The sequence below is a fragment of the Xiphophorus couchianus genome, chromosome 8, assembly GCF_001444195.1.
Source record: "Xiphophorus couchianus chromosome 8, X_couchianus-1.0, whole genome shotgun sequence".
NCBI lineage: Eukaryota > Metazoa > Chordata > Actinopteri > Cyprinodontiformes > Poeciliidae > Xiphophorus > Xiphophorus couchianus.
In genome coordinates, this window is record NC_040235.1 from 18,895,946 (window position 1) to 18,917,375 (window position 21,430).

The 21,430-nt window shown below is 38.1% G+C and overlaps 1 protein-coding gene across 2 annotated transcripts in view; it reads left to right on the forward strand.

Annotated features, from left to right (window-relative positions):
- The first annotated feature begins 4,224 nt into the window (after positions 1-4,224).
- arhgap24 (Rho GTPase activating protein 24) overlaps positions 4,225-21,430 on the forward strand; it is a 64,041-nt gene continuing 46,835 nt past the window's right edge. The window contains exons 1-2 of one of the 2 annotated variants that reach the window (XM_028025595.1): positions 4,225-4,676; positions 16,218-16,436. In XM_028025595.1, the coding sequence (XP_027881396.1) occupies positions 16,233-16,436 (204 nt within the window). In that variant the 5' untranslated portion in view covers positions 4,225-4,676; positions 16,218-16,232. Of the gene's footprint in view, positions 4,677-9,030; positions 9,169-16,217; positions 16,437-21,430 lie in introns of those variants that run through there. The other variant, XM_028025594.1, reaches the window with a different exon arrangement.

The following is a 21,430-nucleotide window of genomic DNA, read 5'->3' on the forward strand; positions in this document are numbered from 1 at the left end:
ATCCAAGCGGGTTGGATTTGTAAATTTAATGCAAAGAAATGGAGAGATGAGACTAAGCATTTCTTTCTTGTTACTGCAGAGCTATTTGAAATATCTGAACAGACTCCATTATGGAAATGGATAAATGGAGCCAGTGAATGATTTACTTATTGCAGTCAATAAGTAAATTTACAAAAACTTTCTACAATATATATATAAATTAAAACTAGGACTGCTTTCTTGGAATGCTCTGTATTAATGTGTTTCTCGTTTTGAATCATTGTCTACTCCACTGGCCAGCAAATGTTAAGATTGCTTTGAATGCAGTACAGCTGAGAGTCATGCAAGACTTTTTAACAGCCTGAAATGTGTTTAGATTCTGATTATGCTGAGCAGACTGCAAGCAGAAATCCCAAAGCAAGCGTCTTTGAAGGTGTGGTGACTTTAGGGATAAAATTAGGTTTAGTTTATGTCAGTGGTCTGCAGAAAATAGGGTGTTTTATAGTTGTTCTTTCTTTCTCTCTCTGTTCCTCTCTCCCTCTGTTTCTTTCTTTGATGATCCAAGAGAGAAGCTTATGGTGAGTAATTTTAAGCAGATACAGACTTTTTCAGCCTTTTTTGACATCAAATCCAAGTTTAGTCCTTTTGGATGCTATGTTATATACTATATGTGACATATTTTCAGTGTATTTTATTTTTCATTTTACGCATTCAAACATAAAATGAAATGTTTTACATTTGAAAGCCATATGTTTAGAAAGTAGAGCTTAGTGATACCCTCTAGTTCAGTGTAATAACAAAATTCCCAGCAGTGGTAAATATGTAGCTCACTACTTTATTCTGCAACATCAACTTTGCAGCGTTCTGTTGCTATGTTGTATTTATCCTGGGATGTCATCCTCCGCCCCTCCAAAAATAAAGAGTGGTGACTTGCAGAAGTCGAAGGTCCCTGAGTTCAGGTTCAGAGAAAGCGTTGTTGCGGTATGTATGAACTCTTGAGCCTTTATTTACAGTATGAGCATGCTCATTGCCCTTTGCTATTCTTGGGTGTGATGTTATTCCCACATCTATGTGCCAACTTTCAAAACAAATTAAGCAGAGCCTTTGCTGGAAAAGCAGGAAAGCATTAGAACAATTGCTGTGCTGCTCACTGCTATTAACAATAAACAGAAATAAATAAATAAATTGAGTGATTTAACTTCCATCACCGACAAAATATGATTACATCAAATTTGAAGAAGACATACATGTCTTAGTTTTTATGTGATAAACTTTTATTCCCCCCAAACTGTAACAATGAATTAAATACACAGCAGCCAATTTGGATATTGAACTTGGGTCATTTAGGGAACTATTAATTTCCCAAATCTATATTCAGATTTCTCTCAATTCTATTCTTTTCAACTTGGACCTCATGCTTCATTCGAACTACAAATAATTTGAGTCCTCTAAACACGCTGTGTGGAAGGTACTTGCTCAGCTTCTGCTGTTCGGTGCACATTAAATGCCTTTAGGGAATGTTCCAGATGAGCATGAATTAAAACAATATATTAATTATTATTATATGTCGTAAATTCAAAAATGATTTCATTAAAATAACTTTGTTCCAACCCAACAGGAAAACCCTTTCGTCTGCTTGGGTCTCCAAATATTCCCGTCATCTTTCCAGAAGTCACCGCCTGTCCAAAACCTCTGACTGAAAGGCCATGAGAACCCCAGACTCATTGGGGGGGGAAATGCAACTCCCAGAGGCTCATTGTATGAAGATTCACTCATTCTGATCTTATTAGTTGTCCATCAGACGAATTCTTTCAGAATCCTCACGGGAGAAGTTGCAGCTCCAGTTTGTTTACAGACGACCACTTCCTACGCCAATGAGGTCACAGCGCTTCGTGTTCAACATTCTTTGTGCTGCAAATATAATAAAACGTGCTGAAGGACGACCGAGCACATATGGTTCAAAGCCCACTGTTGTTTATTCTCAACACTTAATTTGGAGTTAGGGTTAATTGGTGGGCTTCTTATAACACCCAGCAGACACACCCTGTGGGATAAGCTTGAAACTGTGGAAGTAAATTCCTGATTAAAAATTGTGCAATGTTAGTATAATCCACTAACTTAAATTATCACACTCAAGAACCAGACAAGATATAATATATATATATATAAAAACAACTGATTTCACAAAAGTGAAGAGAAAATTAATAATATGCTGAAAACGTAAGGTTAAAAATGCTATTTAATCATATAAAGACTTCCATCTATGCTCAGGTCCCATTGACTCAGATCACAAAAGCTCAGGGCTTATATCTATACTGACAACCGAGCTGGGGAGCCATCAAAATGTGAATGTGGAACATTTTTTGTGAATTGGAAAAAAAAAAATCTTTGTGCAGCGGGTGATAGTTTGTTCTTGTTATTAGAAATCAGCACCAAGCTGCGAACAGATGCAATATACAGGTGACCTGTAGGGGCACTGTGGAGAAAATGATTTCAGAACAGGCTCATGTCTTTCAATGAGGATCCACCTGCTGATACTTTAACTGAAAAAACTCCTGCTAACCTCCAACTACCAATATAAGCAATTGTGGTAATTATTAACAGCTTGGATACATTGAGAAAGTGATGTTTTTGAAATTGCCATTCTAATCTTTCTTCTTTTTTTGTAATAAAAAAGGAAATGCAGTTGCCTATACTATTTTTTTTTTTTTTACAGCTTGATGAGTGTAATTTTCCAAACTCCAGACTGATGTGACATCTTATCTGCAGAAACTAGAATCTGGATTGAATCCTCAGCATCCAAGGAATCATAGGATGTTGTTTCCTCCAGCGAATCAGCATCCCATGGATTCTTGTAATCTTGACAGATTGGAAATTAACACAGCTTGACTTTTACTCATCATTCTGACAGTGCTAACAGTTTGAGATCTGACAATTTGACACTATATAAACAAGGTGTTTAACAGAAAAGCTGATCAATGATAGCTACTACCACCTAGTATCACACATGAATAAGGATTTGTGGCCAACTGTATGAGGTAATTTTTTTTTCTTTTTGTTTGCCTATATATTATTTCCTAAATATTGGTCAGACCAAAAGTAGCAAAATGTTTATGCAAGACTCAAAGCAGCTCATCTCTAAGCAAAACTAAAGTTTAATGAAAATGATTTGAGGGTGAATTTATCTGTGTTGGTCAACATAAAGAAAAAATCGGATGCAGGAAATATTAATGCAACATCTAAGTAAATCAGCCGTAAAGGTAAAGAATGAGACTTCAAAATGGCAAATAACTCTAAGCATGCCACCAAAGCTGCTCTTTGTGATGAGCAGCCATCACAAAGAGCTGGTCTCAGTTCCATAGAAAATCTGTGAGCAGAGCACAGAAAGTGTGGTTGAGCCAAGAGAAATGGGCCAAACCTGCAGCAAATCACTGTAAGATAATTGTGCAGCAAATGTTTGACCCAAGTCAAAAAGTTTGAAAAGTTCTTCCTTCAAACAGAGGAATCTTATGTCAACTTTAAAAGATGAAGAAATTAAAGTCAGAAAAAATCTCAAAAGTATTCTCTCAAAATTCTGGAAATTTACAAATTTAAAAATTGTTATTGATCCTAATTTCAACTCTATATAATAATTTTTATTCTTTGTATGTATGCATCCAGAGGGAAAATGCTACTCTTCTGTAGAAATGTTCTCGAGAAGGAACCGTTGCATCACTATGGAGCGAGAAAACATTTAGGGTAGTCCCAAATAAACAAGACTGGATTTTCCGTGGTGTGTATACAGCTGGGTTTCCACCACAGCGAGGGCCGAGACTAAATAAATGTTTGTTGAGCTGCATTTACACAGCCATTAGTTCATGTCATCATTTTGACGACACCTTGGAACTGTGCTGACTCCCTCTGTCTCCCTCCACTCTCTGTGTTTGGGGTTAGTCACAGAGGATAAATGGAAAAGGCAATTTTTTTATTCCTCTTTATGATTCATAGAGAAAGAAAATTCTCGGCTGTTGATTCAGATGTTTAAAATGAGTGGAAGACCGTTAGAAAGGTCAAAAGCTCCCTTTTCCATCTGTTTATTGTGGAATACAAGAGAAAGTCAGATGCACTCAGAGCTGGTTTCCAGCACAGCTCTCGTTCTAAGACTTCCTCAAACATACTCATGCACTCTTTTCCCCCTCCCGCTCCTCCTTCCTCCTCCCTCCTCTTCCTCCTCCTCCTCTGTGTAGCCAACTACACACAGCCTGAGCCTCACCAGGAAGAATGACTGGAGGAGTTGGGGCTGCATTTTGCAGTGCCTGGAGTGAGACTTGTGTGCGTGCTTTTGTGACAGTGCAGGTCTCTGGGTGGACTTCAGCTGTAAGGGTGCCCCCCTCCCCATGTGTGTGTTTGACCGCGACAGTCGTCCTGAGCACAAGGTAGACTTTTCTCAGAATGCAGATGGCGTGAGCAGTCAGGGGAAAAGTTTCTAACAGCTCACGTCTGAGCCTCGGCTAATTCAGTCAGTCCGCTCTGCACAGTCTGACTCAGTCAGGGGAGAAACAGCAGCAGCCGGAGCAGCTGAGAGGGACTCCTACTTGAGCTTGTCTCAGACTTGGATTTCTGTTGTTGATCGATTACCTGTCAGTGGACTGGAGACTCAAGCCGAGCATCCCCAGTCAACAGAGCTGAAGGATTCAACAAGGCTGTCTGTGTAGAAGGTGGGTCTGGCTCTGTTTCAGTGGTGGTTTTGATCTCAATTTCTGTTCTTCGGAGGCGTAAATATCTTCAGCTCTCCAGCATCATTCACATAAGACTTATCACATGAATGAGAGAATCCGAAAGGGAAATATGTAATATTCACCTCCACGTAAAAAAAAATCAGCTGTGACACATTTTGCAGCATTGCAGCATTTGAGAGAACTACTCAGTACAATAACTTAGTTGACTAAAAAAGATGAGTTGTCTGATCAAGAGTTGACAGTTTAATCAAATGATCGCTCACGTAATGGTAAAGCGACATATTATTACAGATTAAAATCAGTGACACTGCCAAAAGGACAAAAGTTATTAAAATTCACAACACCTGTGGCTTCATTAGACCAGAGCTTTACAGCCTTCCAACAGATTTCCATATATTTCTGGTGTTTTACATGAAGGCTGCAAGATCCTTATTAGATCCATCCAAAGCAGTGACCTCTGTCTGTCTTTTGGGTTAGCTGAATATGCCAAAACTCTATTATCTCTGGATTAATGTACCAGTCGTATACCAAGTGCCAGGATCTCACTGATTGCAAGTGCTGACAGACTGGACTAGACCAAACTAAGATGTGGAAAATTGTTGAATGATGTGAAGATAGACTGCACCGGACAGGTCAGAGATGTTGATAAAATGGCTTAAAGGATGGAAAATTCATCTCTGCAGCCTGTGTCTGCCAGCCGGCCTCGTGGGTTAATGGAAAAGGGAAGATGTGAAAGCAAACAGGGGACAGGCTGAGGTAAAAGGAGGGATGATGACCCTCCTGCCCTAGGAATGTCTGCAGCAGACACAGGCTGTGCGGCTGGAAAGCCACAGGGATCAGGTTCCCTGTGTCAGCTGCTGGGCTCGACTGATCCCTGGTTTAACTTTATGATATCTGCTTATCAAGAGACAGAGGGGGAAGAGTAGAACTTGAACAACATGGGGGTAGAGATCACTTTGGCGATATGAAAAAAAAACATAAAGAAAACATTTTTGGAAACACTTGTTTGTGTCCTGTTAGGTGAGTGCAGAAGACAACCCCCCCCCCCAAAAAAAACTGAGCAACAAAGTTTCAAGAGAAGGAGCTGACATATGACACACAGGTGCCAGAATTTCAGAGGTCACTTGATAATTGCGTTTCTCACCTGTGTTTCTTCCTAGAATGCCTTGCAAAGGGTATTTATAGAGCTTGTGCTGTTCTACATTTTGTCACATCAAAAGCACAAACTTGAATGTATCTTATTGAGATTTTATGTAACACAAAGTAACACATAACTTTGAAGTGGGGGTAAAATGGCACGTGTTCTCAAAATGTTGTATAAAGAACAGTTTAAAAGATGTTTTTGTAAATCTGATACCTTTAAATCAAATGTCAATCAACAAATCAACAAGAAACCAACTAACTGATAGACTGAGTCCTCCTGTGTGTAATTTAATCTCACTAAAAATGAAGCTGTTATGTAGATTTGTGGGAGAATATTAGTGAACAAACAGATTCACCAAGAAGTGTTGCAGACAAGTCAGGGAGAACGTTGTAGAGAAGATAAAAACAGGTTTAGGTTATAGATTATCATTTCAAGTCCTGGGCATCTCACAAAGTGCCCATCAGCTCATCGTCTGCAAATTGGAAAGAGTATGTAACAATTGCTAACCTGCCAAGACAAGAATTTCTACCTAAAAAGACGTATGGGGAAAGAAGTGACTCTGGAGGAGCTGCAGAGATTCACAGCTCAGATGGAATTATCTGTTGGCAGGTGCCAGTGGGGTGGCATTAATAAAAAAAACATGCCACACTTTTCAGGTTTTCTTTATTTTCTGCTCCACAATGATCCTTTACAACGAGTTGTTCCATCACATAAAATTATTGTAAAATATTTTAACCTTTGTGGTTGGTGACAGAATGTGGTAAGGGTTAATGGTTATGAATTATTGGGCAAATCACCATGTTGTCCATGAATTGTTTGCTTTCTACTTATATAATTGCCTCTGACTTACCTTTGACTACCTCTTTTCTCATAATTTGACGTGTATGTCATTAATTTGAGAAAAAGAGAAAGAGTTCAACTGTAATTGAATTTGCATTAGTTGGATTCTAACTGCATGTGTTTTATTTTTAAAATAAAAAAAAAATCACAATGAGGGATAGTTTAAAAAAAAAAAAGCTAAACATTTTACTATATTATCAATATGAAATTGTTTCATTAAAGCTTGTTTTGCTCTCTTTGCGTCAGTGCACTGTAGGATCCTTTTTACCCTTTGGCCAAATATCTGATGTGTTTCATCATGTGAACCACTGCTGCCAGATCTCCAGGGGTGGCGGTGGACACATAAAGACTAAAACTGAAAGGGAAAAAAAATACCCTGAGTAATTAAGCAGCATGGACCAACAGCGGGGCGTGGAGTCACACAGCTGAGAGAGAGACACATCCATAGTTTAGAGAAAAAAAAACTGAGTGCAGCAACAACACAGAAACCCAAACAGAGCTTAAAGGAAGAATGGCATACAGCATAAAGTTTGTTCATATAGTGAGGCACAGCAGAGACACTGGATGGCAAAGGAGGACAGGGGGAGAGGTGAACAATATTCATCAAAGTAAACTGAGACTTCTAACAGTGTAAGTCCCTGCAGTTTACTGGTTCCTTTGTTATTATCGCTGATAGATTGGAACCTGTGGCTAATGCGCAGTTCTGCACTGAAGCAACAGTAAATATCACTCTAATTAGCATTTTTTACAGATTCTCAAATGCCAAGTGAGGCAAAGATGCAGAGATACATCTCACAGCTTTAACATTCTTCTGCATTTACTCTGCAATTACTTTGTAAATGAACATCATTATTATTAGTCATGCTCCTAGCAGTCTGAGAGGACATATTATCCTATAAAACATCCCTTAATATAAGCTACTGGTTTTGTGTGTGCTGTAATTACTTTGCTTAGCGATGAAAGGACTACCATGGCTTTTGGCACAGTTCTTTGTTGTTGCAAAGTAAACCTAAGATGTGAAAGCGTGAGAAATGTTCAGTGCAAATGTACCTCTATGCTTTGAGAATATTTGCTCTGCTTCACCCACATCAGTATTTGACTTGCGCGTACTGTGTGTTGTGCAGTTCATAACACTTAAGACTTGCCACATTTTAACATGTTACAACCACAAATTTGAATTTGTTTCACTGTCTTTTATGGTAGACTGATTTAAGAATTAAAGAAAAGAATTGTGTATATATAAATATACTGTATATTCTTACAAATATACATGCAAAACAATCTGGATTTGTATGCAACCCTCCTTCAGTATAATAACAGGAGAAGGTCTGATGGGACGAGTTTTACACCTGCAGACTTTTCTAGAGACTCATATTATTTTTTCTAATTCTTCATTCCAAAATACATCCAGGTGAGTCAGGTCAGATATGAACATGGTAATTACTGTTAACATCATAAACTTGCTACAGATTTCCAATCAGATTTAGATCTGGACTTAATAATAAAACTTGAACATGCAATGATCCAAACCACTCACTAAACCAGTGAAGAAAAGTGCAATATCTGCATGATGCCCTCACAATGGTGTCTTTAAGGGTGCTGTCAGTGTTGATTTTTCTTCACATATACAATTTTGCATTGACTGTCTTAAAAAATAAACAATATCCATTGTTTTGTGGCAATATCTTAGAATCAGTTTAGTTTCTTACACACAAATAAATGCAATACGATCTTACACAAAGCCTTTTTTGTTAGACATTCTTCATACGTCTTCCAGGATTCTCATTTCAACAGACAGCCACATCAGCAGTAATCTTCATTTAGCTGGAGTCGTCTGTCAGACACATGTAGAATGAGTCAGCCAGTTGAAGTCAAAGCGTAACCCTTGTCTCTCCACAGGCCTGCTGCTCAGTTACCAGACATGCATTGACACATGGCAGGGCAGAAAACGGGAAAGGGTGAGCCGGGGGTGTCAATGTATCACCATGGAGCTGGAGGAGGAACACATGTGGCGTTGACAAAATAGACAGTGACTCATCAGTGAGCTTACTGGGAACACTATTCTCTATTGAATTGATCCTTCTGTGTTTGTGATATTAAGCACCTCACTACCTCTCATCTCTCCCCGTTTCTATCCATCCATCTGCTTTATCGACTCTCAGTGAGCTGTGTGGGTAGCAACTGTTCCTGAACGACACCCTCACCCCTAATGAAGTCCCCTCTCTCAAATCATGACCTCCTCGTAGCCTCCTCTTGTATTAAATAATACTGGACTTCAATTATGTAACCATTAGACGAATGTTTGCTTTCATGTGTAAAAACATTCTCATCTGAGGATGTTCTGAAAGCCCTTCCTCTTTCACGTCCTCCCCGATGATTAGCGCAGGAGCAACACAGCAAGAAACCTGCTGTCGTCTCACCTCTGTGTCTTTCATGGCAGGACTCTACCGGCAACCGACTGTGCTTGAAGTGCAGCAGCTTTGGCAGGCAAGGTTTATATTTGTCTTTGACACATGTGGGTCACAGGGGCCGTATTTTGTGCCAGCTCTAAAAGAGGAAGTTACTTGGGGATATTTAAAGCGCTGACAGGACTGACTGACAATGTATGAATTATGTTTCCACTTGTGTTTTTTTTCATGTTTTCTCACTATTTTTGCTGGTTTATTCACTTTCCTCTGTAAAACAAGGGAAAATGTAACTATTACGTATAGGCAGGGTCTGTCATTAAGATGGTTCTGCCAACTGAAACTTGGTAAGTAACTGAGTAGATTGGGTTTGCAATAGGACATTATTCAAAAAAATAAGGCAGTGTGCATTTAATTACTGAATGTATATGTAATAATAGTAGACATTAGTCAATACATCTTGATTATTGTATTTTACATTCGGTGTGGACTTATGGCTTATGTGTTTGGGCTTATGCAAAGTAGTAGCTTCTGAAATGAAGACAGTATAAGACAACCACATGTTGCTTAGTTTTAAGTTGCTAAACTGTTTAACATCAGTTATTACAAACATTTTGAGGCTATTAGTAAGTTTTATGTCTTGGACAACAGAGTAAAACTGATAATTCAGGTGTCAATCAAAAAAAGACAAAGATGTTAACATCCTGTAAAAATCTGCTTCTGTTTGCTGGTTAGCCAATTCAGCCAGTTCTTACGAATGCTTCTTCCTCTTTATGGCTGAAAGGGGATTGGTGGTCTGTTCCCTTCTTCTCTGTACTCAATGTCATTGAAAACAGGAAGTGAACAATGTTCCTCAGTCAGCTTTTAACCAGTACTACTGAAGCATAAGCACTCACAGAAAGCTATGTAGGCGCTGCAAATAAACTGGCGCAATTTCAAAAGCAAATATAACAAAAATGCAATTTTAAACAATGCAAGTGATGGAAAAAACTTTAAAAAGTATCTTTTTTTTCTGTTTGCAGATAAAAAAAAAAACAGTACAATACAGGATAATCTGAGCACAGCGGCACAAGCTGACAGAGCAGAAAACATTATGTATTTGGATATTTTGTTTTAAAAAAACACTACGAAACTGAAGAGCATAAAGACTGAGACTGGCCATCAGGTTCAGCATGCAAGCAGGATTTTAGGTTGGAGACAAAATAGGCCTGAAAATAGTATTTGTCAGATCTTTGTTATGAGTCTTCAGACGGCTCATATCAGGTGCAAAGGTTCACATCATCGTCAATTTCATCATTAGATGACATGAGGTTATCGTGGCATATACAGTGGTCCATATTTTCCAAATTGTTGTTGTAAAGGTCATTCTTTAGGCATTGGACAGGTGCGTTTATGGTGGGTGGTGGTGATGAAGGATTTCAGGTCAAACCAAGCTTCTTATGCATGTGTATTTTTTCCAAATGCATCCAGAATGAATTGTAGGTTTTCTTTTGAAATTAATACAAGGGCAACGTCATCAACTTCCTGAATGAGTATAGCCACAACAGCACAAGAGCAGAAGTATTGAAAGGTTGCTAGTTAAAATCAGTCATCAGTCATTAAGTTTTACTGCTTCAGTCTATGACGCTGCATAACCACCAATTCATTTTGTCCTCAGATGTGCAATGTTTTGCTGTTGTAATCGACCACTTCCTGTGGTCTCAGAAATTTCCAACTTTGGCCAAACGATTGGAAAACTGTCTTTATAGTCTTAAAAAAAAGCTTGCACAAGTTTAATTTCCCAAAGGATGGGCTGCTCTCTGCAGAGGCCTCAATCTACGTTCTATCAGAGTCACACAATTCAAATAAAGATGTGTCAAACAGCAGGCTTTTGTGTGCTTCAGGCCACAGGACTTTCCCATATAGAGAACAAACAGTCCGTGTAAGCCCTCAAACATAGCAATCTGTACATGCTGCCTTTTTGCTTGATCCTGTTGAATTATTACTGAAAGATCTACTTTCTATGATCCACAATGCAGCTAACATCTGGTGCATATGACAATTGTAAATGTAGTACTTGGTTGTAGTAATGGTTGCTATTGCTTTCATTAAACAGCATTTGATTCATCATGGATCGTTTTATAATCATCAACTGTAGAAGTCAAATATAGGATCATTTATTATTACTTCAAAGAGCAGCTGTCATAATTACATAAGAGTTATTAAATCTCTGTATTTATGATTTCACAGACAGACGGTTATTTTTAAATCAGCATGCAGCAGACATCCCTGAGACTGACACTGACCGTCTGCTCATGGGTTGCTGGTCGGCCCAGATGGACATAGACTTGGTCTAAATCCTTCTGAGCACAAATAGAAACAAAATGACGACGACTCGAAAGATATGTTGCTCTCAAAGAAAATACTCTCCATTCTCCTCTCTTGTACTTGAGGATTTTGAATACGTCTGGTTTAATGTGACTGTAGCCACAAACTAGCATGCACCCTGCAAAAAAATTACATGCCACAACTCCTCAGAGGTCTGATTTGCAGCTAAATTTGTGCTGTCCTCCCGGACGCACAGTGTTTATGGATGCATTGGTCTCTGCTGTATACTGAGCTGTTGTTGTTTACAGAGAAGGTCAGAGTGGCTCTTCCCACAGACTTCTCGGAATGGTGAAAGTTCGGAGGCATGCTGTGAGAACATCCTGGAGCATGCTTTGACTCAAGATGTCACTGGATGCTGTTTCAAAGCTGCAACAGGAAAACAAAAATGGTCAAAGATGCTATCCAGTGGTGCAAAAGCAAACCTGGAACTCCAATGCAAAATTTTGTAAAATGCAAAGTTCTTAATTAAAAAAGTTTGCTGATTGTGTTTTGCTGGCGTTTGGGCCAATGATATCCAAAGGGACTGAAGAATCAATGACATGCTTTGATTTGTCAGCTTATCAGTGATAAGTTGATATTGATAAACACTATACCAGATGACCAAACTTTGACTTAGATTGAAGTATTTGAGCTGATAAATTTAAGCCAAAGTTTAATTTGGATAATTTTCTCCCATCCTCACAAACTCTGAATAGCACAGCTGAAGCAAAACGGTAATGATAACAATAAATTGGTTCAGATATTTTGCACAAAGTTATTTATGTCCCTGTTATAATTATTTTCATCTGATTGGCATGCATCACCTTCAATAGTTATGGGATTTACCAGCAGAGTTGCACTGTCTGCTGTCTGAACTGTACTCTAGCTTTAGAGTTCCCAAATCCTTTGGCTTCTGATCCAATAAATAACAGTGGACAAGACAATCTCGACTTGTTGAATTGCAGCCCAAGTGGAGTCCCAACCCCAACATTGGGAACCACTGGTTTAGTTTATTGGAGCTATTGGAGCAATTTTTCTGTTTGAATGATGCCATTGTTTCTGTCTTTTACTTACCAAGGCCGACTGGAATTAGATGAAAATATAGACTGTGCAGTAGGTATGTGAGTGGCGATGATAACTGGTAGGATTTCGCTCATTAAATGTCTGCCTGTCAATTTTTGTTTTTAAAGTTGCACAAGTTCTGCAGAAAATTTTTTTTGGTACTTGCAAATCCTCTTTATGGAAAGCAGTGAACAGCAGAAATGATTTTATAAGAAGCTGATTTGAAAATACTGCGGAAAATAAGTTTTCTGAAACCTCTGCAGTGTTCTCACATACGATTCAAAGGTTTTACTGCAGCTGTAAGAATACAAGTAAACAACTGATAGAGAAATTTGAAATTTAAAAAATTTATTTAAAAAGACAATGCAGAAGTAAAAATGCACATGGACATACTAGAAATATATCATATACTGTATGTGCAATATATTGTGTTTCCAAGATATGTGCATGTGGAAGGTTGCTTTTTACGAGGGTAGATTTGATCTTAACAAACTTAGAATACAATAACAAGACAAAGAGAAAACTGATTATTTGTTGCTCAACATGTGACAAAATACAGTCATATTTAGTAGATGAAAATACTATTGAAAAAAATTAAATTAATTACACACAGACTGAAGTTGTAGAGATTAGTTTGATGTTTATGTTACAAAATAGCCCAGTGATGGATGGATGGATGGATGGATGGGAAAAAATCCCTCATTAATTGTTATTTAATCATAAGCTTTTGTTTTCAAAAATATCTCATATTTGCCTAGTGAAGATATTCTTTAGCTAGCTTTACTGCAAGACTTATTATAAACTATCGTGTTTCGCTGCTTATTTTGGAGACTGTGACTCAAGGGGGAAAACGCTGCCATAAATAGGCTGCACATACATCTACACACAGGTGTTTCACAGGGACGCAGCAGACGTCTCCAGCACGCTAGTTTCAATCTGCTGAGTGGACACAACAGTCAGGCCATTTTGGGTTTTTGCAGTTGTTTCATAAAAATGTTCAGAGCTACATCTGGCACCTTTAGGATGGTTCACAGGAACAAAGATTAGCTTCATATATATTAGAGTTTTGTAAATAGATCAGCCATTTTATCTTTTGAGTCTGTTAAATTGTAAACAAGACAAGATGATGTTTTTTTTTTTTTAATTAATTGACTTAATTAATTAGTTACAAGCCCATGATTTGCACACCAACTGACTTTCCGTCCTCAATATATGTGTATGTCATTGTCCTGACCAAAATGCATACATTTCTTTCCACTGATTCCTTTTATGCTGTTATTTATACTCTCAATATGCCCACAAAAAATTTATGAGAATGTATTTCCTGTAGACAAAGCCTCAGTGTGATGTAAATTTGAACTTATATTGCTACTGTCAGCCACCTAAAAGTTATTTGCACCAAGAGACGCAGGAGTTATTTATGGTTTCAATTTATACTGCAACACAGATCAGTCCCAGCAGAGCTGTTACAAAGTCCTGTGCAGAAAACGTGATGTTGTGGAGCTGGGACCATGCTAAATGCTATAACTTTACCACACATTGAAAATTAATACAAAATTGTTTGCCTTATTTCTGTTAAGGTATGTATCTGTTTGTCTGGCATTTATAAACCAGAATTGGAATAGTGGAAACAGATGAGTCCCATTGGTGCATGTTGGGTAATCTTATCAAATAAGGAATAATTTCTTCCACGAACTTATCCTACTTTTGAAAAAAGATCCCACCCTGCTTTGTACCCAACATATTTAAAGATTTCAAAAGAGAGGAATGGAAGGTAATCTGTAGATTAAAACTTCACAATGTTGTCTTGAAACAAATATTTCTTAGAGAAATTCAGAGGAGTGAACATTCAGGAACATATGATTCCCTTTATTCTTATACAGGGAATTACAAAAGTATTCCCTCCCCTTGACCGCTTGAAGGTTTTCAACATTTTGTCACATTAAAACTACAAACTTTAGTGTGTTTTACTGGGATTTCATGTTACAGAAAAACTTAAAGCTGTGGACATCCCTAATCATGCAACCAGATGCAATCCAATCCACCCAAATGCCTTCAGAAGTCAAGCAACTGGTGAAAAAAGTTCAACTGTATGAAATCTCACTTTGGTGTATTTTCAGCTATACAGTAAAGGACTTAGAGGTTTGAGGGAGATCATCACGAACCAAGAAACAAAGCTAACACGTCATGGCTAATGTTGTGGATGAATTTAGAGCAGAGTAAGGCTATAAATTGCTTTTCTTAAGATTTGTTCAGTGAATAGTATAAAGAGTATAAAACAAATTCAAACCTACCAAGACATGACCAGCCATCTAAACTCATAGGCCTGTAGCCAAGAGGGGCTTGATAACTGGAGTAACTAGAGAGATCCGCAGCTCAGGTGGGGGAATCTATTTTCAGGAGAATTGACATTTATAGATGATGCTCACAGCTACTCTTTATTCTGTCTAACTAAGCTTGAGCAATTTTGGACAAGAGAAGCAAAAGTTTCAGGCTCTGGAAATATAGTCCTAAACTACAGCAAGAGGTAGTTCTGCAGAATACAAACACACTTTTCAGGTTTTTATGTGTAAAAAAAATAGAGTTATAGACCCACATTTTTCTTTCACCTCACAAATATAAGCTACTTATTGCTGATCTGTTCCATTGAATCCTAACAATACACTTTGGAATCTATGGCTGTAACATAACTTTAAAAAAGTTTTATGCTTTCGCAAGCCACTGTACAATGGGACTCTCCATGACCACAGAGAGTTATGATTGCACCACAGCAGACTTGTCGCACTTGCTCCACTTCTGCGGAGCGGCATCTGGTCCTCATCTGGACCTGGGGGCTGGTTGGACATCCCCCAAGCCAAGCACAATGAGCGCCACTGACAACATGGCAATGCTCAGAGCTGACAGCCGCAAACTCAGCACAAAGCTGAGGTATGTGTGTTGATATGGAAACAAGATGTGCAGAATGTTTTTTTTACTCAGTGCTGTATGTGAAGGGGACTGCCAATGTATCATAATTGCAGATGTGAAAAAGGTTAGCAGTAGGTTAATAGGTTAACTGCACCTAAATTATGCTAAGGTGAAAACAAGTACAAAAAGTCATCCCCAACGTGCTACATCTTGTGCTTGCATTAAGAAATTGTATTTGTTTCTACTGACATTATTTCCAAGAGCTAAAATAATGTTCAAGATTAGAGAGTTCCAGTAATCTCTGAGACTCTTGTGGTTGTTTGTTTCTTTCACTTTTACAACTTTTAGTTGCTTTAATATAAATTTTTTATTCAGTAACCAGAGTTACTTGCAGGATTTACAAAGTCCTTTCACAACAATAAGTACTGGTTTCACCTTTTGGATAAAAAAACCCTGCCATAAAGGTGATTTTGGTGAATATATCTGTACTGAAAAGTTAGTAGACAGGGTTTAAGACACTTGCAGAAAAATAGATAAGCCACAACAATGAAGCCTGACAGGTTCAGCAATTCATTGGAAGAAAAAACTGAAGGAGAGGCTTGGTCTGTGCACTTCTTATTTGCTTTCAGTTTTTCCTCCTCCCACAATTTCATTTCTGCCTTTGTATCATCGTGTCTCTCAACCTTCACTGGTTCAGCCTCCATAACATGAAAACACACAATTAGACTTGCACAAAAGTTCATGTCATTAACAAGCAAAATTCAGAAGACAACATCTTCAGCCTCTGCAAGTCAAATAACCTCTATTTGTTTTTAGATTGAAGCTGCTGCAATGGATGACCAGAGCGTGTCCCAAAACAGCAGTCCTCAGCGCTGCGGAGGTCAGTCCAGTTCTGAGGGTCAGAGGTCAAACGTGATCAGGTGCGGTTGGCTCAGGAAGCAAGGAGGTTTCGTGAAGACATGGCACAGTCGCTGGTTTGTTCTCAGAGGGGAGCTGCTCTACTACTACAAAGATGAGGAGGAGATCAAACCCCTGGTAAGACTCTGAATTTATGTCAGATGCTCATTGAAACTTTCTTATTTTGAGTTTTAAACAAGCAAATCAAAAAAAAGAGAGGAAAAAACACAAATATAATCCATGTTATCCTGTTTCAGCTGTGCTTATTTTGGCAAACCCATCCATCCAATAGCAAATAATTCATGCTTTGTGAAATCAGTAACTAAATGTGAATACATAAAAAGGGTAAATGCTTAAAATGAATTTAAAAGCTTCACTATTCTAAGCTATCATTGATTAAACTGAAAATGAAACAGACTCTAACGTTTGTTGCACGTTAAAGTCTGCATTCTCCTAATGCCACAACATAAAAGGTGTCGGGTGAGCTCTAAGAACTAACACACACACACCCAAGTCTAAACTGGTGGTTCCAGATACACCGTAACATAATAACACACAGAAGGGCGTGCAGCTGGGAGAGCTGTTAGCATATTTTTGTGTAGTATTTTTTGTTTTTGCTTTAATCACATTACAAATGAGAAAAATTATATCCTTAAAGTAAACACTACATTTATTACTATCTTTGGTAAAATTAAAAAAAAAGTAATAATATTCAGATAAATTAGCTTTTTATTACGTTAGAGGGCAGTAGTAGTGATTTAGGAGGTAAAAGCAAAAATAAAAATGTCTCTTTACTTTGAGCATTAAACTAATTATTAACCAAATTGTTTAATTAATTCTAACTGGCCTAAAAAATAAAACATTCAAAATGGTAGCGTGTCTGTCTGTTCAGTAACTTATGAGTAAATAGCTGATTTCATTGGTGCAGTAATCCCTCTCCTATCTACATTCTTGTGCATAAAGACTGAAATTGTTATAGGATATCACAATTACATCACATGTTAGCATCGTGTTGAACATTCTGCAGCATTTTAGCTTTCATTGGAATTCAATTGTAAAACCAGCGCTTTAGTCTGCTTTTGTCTTTTCACACTCACTCTTACTTACGGTACTCGTTAGGTGCTCAATGAGGACTGTTACAAATTTGTATATGTATACAGAATAGAAGCTCTTCACAAATACGCAAGAGACCACATCTTTCTCTCTTAGCTTTTCCATCCAAACAATATCCTCCCTCTTCCAGAGGAAACTCAAGCATAATTCAAACTTTCACTTTGCTTATCCGCACACACTTCTTTGGCTGATTTCCTAGCACGAAGTTCAGCCAAGCCGAAGCCACATCGGCAGTAAAAGTATCAGAAGGTTGAATCTCCAGACCCGAAGGTGGGCTGCTGGCCAGACAGGAGGGAGAGTTATTCTTCACTGTTAGTTGAGGGAGCTCTGGGTCTCGGGGCGTTCATTTATAATGGAAGGTGCCTTTATATGAGGTCTTAGTGAGGTCACTGTCCCAACGCTACCCTACCGCTAAAGTCGCTTCTAATGAACGCTGAAGCAAAATTACAAAACTACTTTTGTAGCCCATCTTCCAGTTTACTCTTAGCAGATTTATTACTGCACCTGCTCGCTTTACCACTTGGAAAACATGGTTTGCTGCTTTCCTCCTCTGCCCTACTTCTCAACCAAAGCCATAATGAACACCTGAAACTGCTACATTTTTGCAGCGAATAGAGGTTTGTACTGAAACTAGGTCAGGTGTAGAGGAGCATTCAACATTCTGATACCAATGTGACTCTGACCTCCAACTCAGAGCAGCACTGAAGGTAATAAAAGTAAAAATTTTCACCCAAACATAGTATTAAAACGAATGTGAGAAAAGTATTCCAGTGTCATTACTTAACAGAAAACAAGTGTAGGACAAAGAGGAGTCTGAGCACAGGCTGAAAAGTGTCCCATCATTTAACTTCCCCAAGATCAGGGAGAGAGCAGGTCAAACCCACACACATAAGCGCCGAAATCCGCCAAGACACATTTAATGATCGGCCTGTCACGAGCTACAAACTTGATAAAACGGAGGTGTGAAGCCATATCTAGATCAGCTATTAATTAAGTCTCTCCCCTGCTGTGACATCTCTATTTGTTCTGCTTCGCATTGCCCTAATTGCTGCCTCCCCCAGTTAGCTGCCCTTTTCTGTTGCCTCTGGAAACACAAAAACATGAAAACTGCGACCTGATTAGCCAGGTACTACCTGTACTGCACTAATCTGGTGATCCATTTTTTAAATGAGGGGAAAACAGCGCAGAGTCATAGAAGCAGAGCTATTTCAGTGATTTATAATAGTAATTTTGTTTTTGTTTTTGTCAAAATGCTGTGAAAACTACTAAAATGACAACTAAGGTAAACTGTTTTAAAACTAATAGTAAATTTGCAAATTTACTACTAATTGCAAATTTTTCAGGGAGGAGGTTAAAACGGCAACTTTTTTAAAACCAGGGAGGAGTCCATGCCAACTCTACAGTCAGCCAAATTAGCATAAAATTTCAAGAGCCACTTGGAGATTTAAATAAGAATTCAAATTCTTTTTAAAAATCGTACAATTACTCAGCTAATAAAATGACTCTAAGAAATTATAGCATTATCACTAAAACTGGTGAGGTAATAAACTCAAAACGAAATTCTGGGACAACTCGAGCTTCTTTGAGAAGAAAAGAAATTAGTCAGGCAATCACCTTGCCTTTTCTCCGGTTTTATCTCAAAAGTATATTATTCTTCAATATTATTAACATATTCATTGCAGCCTTATTGCGTCCAGGGATGATTCCTCTGAGGAATTCAGATCTGCTTAGATAAGGTTATTTGAGAAAATGTGTCCTTTTGGCCGCTGTGGGCTGGCGCACTGGGGTCCTTTACAGTTGGGCCAAACCTCTCAGAGCAACGTGAGGAATCTGAAGAATGAAAGTCAGATGGAGGTGAAGGGTCACCGAAAAGCGCGCAGAGGGCAGGAGCACGTGTAGGCTCAGCATCAACATGCCATCTGCCTGCCCTCACTCGTCCGTGGAGATGTATGCACGCTCAAGCATGCGTGTGTACTCACGGAGATCGCGAGAAGCGCATTCACACACGTGCACTCGTGTTTCATCTGGCTTGAGCCACAAACAAAGACACCACACATGCAGCAGCAGAAATTAGATGATTATTGTAATTTAAGCCACTCAGGATGGGATCTGGGTATGCCAGCGAAGCAAGAGAGGGGCAGATGACATTATGACTGAACAGAAGAACTGTGGGTGAATACATTAAAACAATTTAATGGAATAAGAAATCAGGGACAAGTTAAAATTTTATTAAGATATTATAATTCCAGCCACAACAAGTCTGGGGGTAGATAAATAATTAAAATTCACAGGATTGAGAAGTCACATTGAACTCAGACAAAATGAAAAGTAGCGACTTCTTATAATGAATTACATCACATCAATAATTCAGCAGCACAATGAAGCTCTGAAAGTGTTTTGTTTTCTCTGCATAAAATGGAAACTGCTTGACCTTGGCATTTAGCTGGGGTACATAAAATGCCACTGGAGTTGTAGGATCATGAGTTGTGCGACAATTCGTCTTTTCTCATATTTATCCATATTAAAACAGTAACTCTGTTGTCACTTTGATATTGACCATCACAGAAAACTAGCCGCAAAACTTGACAGCACTATAACAAAAGCCGAGTGAAATGCTAAGAAATGAACATCCCCTGATCTGATCTGATTTGATTTTGAGCCACAGACTAAATTACTAAGTTACTAAATTCTCTGTAATTTAGTAACTAAATTCATTTTCTGCAGTAGCCTAAATACACTATGTTGTTGGAAAGCCTTTTATTATCACAAAGAGACACTTCACTTTCTTGCTGTCCATGTTTGTAAAACAGACCCTGAAGTATAATTACTGTTTTCAAAGAAATGTTGTCTGGGGACAGCTTTGTTTGTCACGCTCTGCATTTTTGTGTTGGAAGGAAACTTGCAGCAAGTTTGTGCACGTTCAGATTTGTCCAAAAGATGACGTGACAAACTGTCAGATACACAGCTACAGTAGGTGTAGCATTTTTATTTTATTTTTTTTCAAACAACATGAATCTTGTCCAGGTTATGTAACGTTGAATTCTAGGTGATGTATTTCATCCTGCTTTCCACCGGTGACATTTAAGTCACATCTTTCTGGTAGCGGCTGCTATTGTCAATAATATACAGTATCAACGGTGAAAGTGGGATCTTGCTACTATTCATAGATTTAAGTGGAGCTGTTTTTATTGAAAATATCATCAAATTATTAATTTAGCAGGACTGATTGGTCATTGTTTTTAGCAAACCAACGATTTTGTTATTTTCAGTTTGAATTACAATTGAACTCCTGCTAAAAAAGTAACTTCGCAAGATTCCAAGAAGAACAAGCAATTTCCATGAATTTATTTTGGTCCTATTCTTATTGTACATTGCAGTATGAACTGTATAATAATATTTCGAATATATTTCACCCATATTTGGTCTTCCTTTTTTGATTAAATAGAAAAAGAATAGACAGAATGAACAATATGAAAGTCTTAGATGACACCGATAACATCAGTGGAGTTAAGGAGAAGCATTTATCACTAAAATGACATAAAATAACATATTAACATATTACAAACATGCAAACTAACGCAAGGCAATAGAAATAGTGCATTAAATCTATGATAAGCTTTTGTTTTTGGTATTTTGGCCGAAAAGCTGACTCCTGCAAGATATTAGACAGCAAAAAATGTTTTCAAGATATAAAGTGGGTATAAAAGTGGCTATTATTGCCAGGTATCATTTGTACTGCTACACAACATCCCATGAAATTAATACTGGAAATTTCATCTGTGCTGACAGGGTGGGATAAGAGCTCTTCTGAAAGCTATACATTTTCATTCTCTTTAAAACTCAATGATATTTCTCTGGACCTAAGCTGATCCATCACATGGCACCTCAAAAGGTGGTAGTCACATTCTGTTCCCTGGAGGTATTTACTGTCCCCAGATTAATCTTCTCACTGTAATAAAACTACACCTGACATGTAACTATCTCAGAGTGCTGTAGTGCTAAGCTTTAGTCTCCTATAT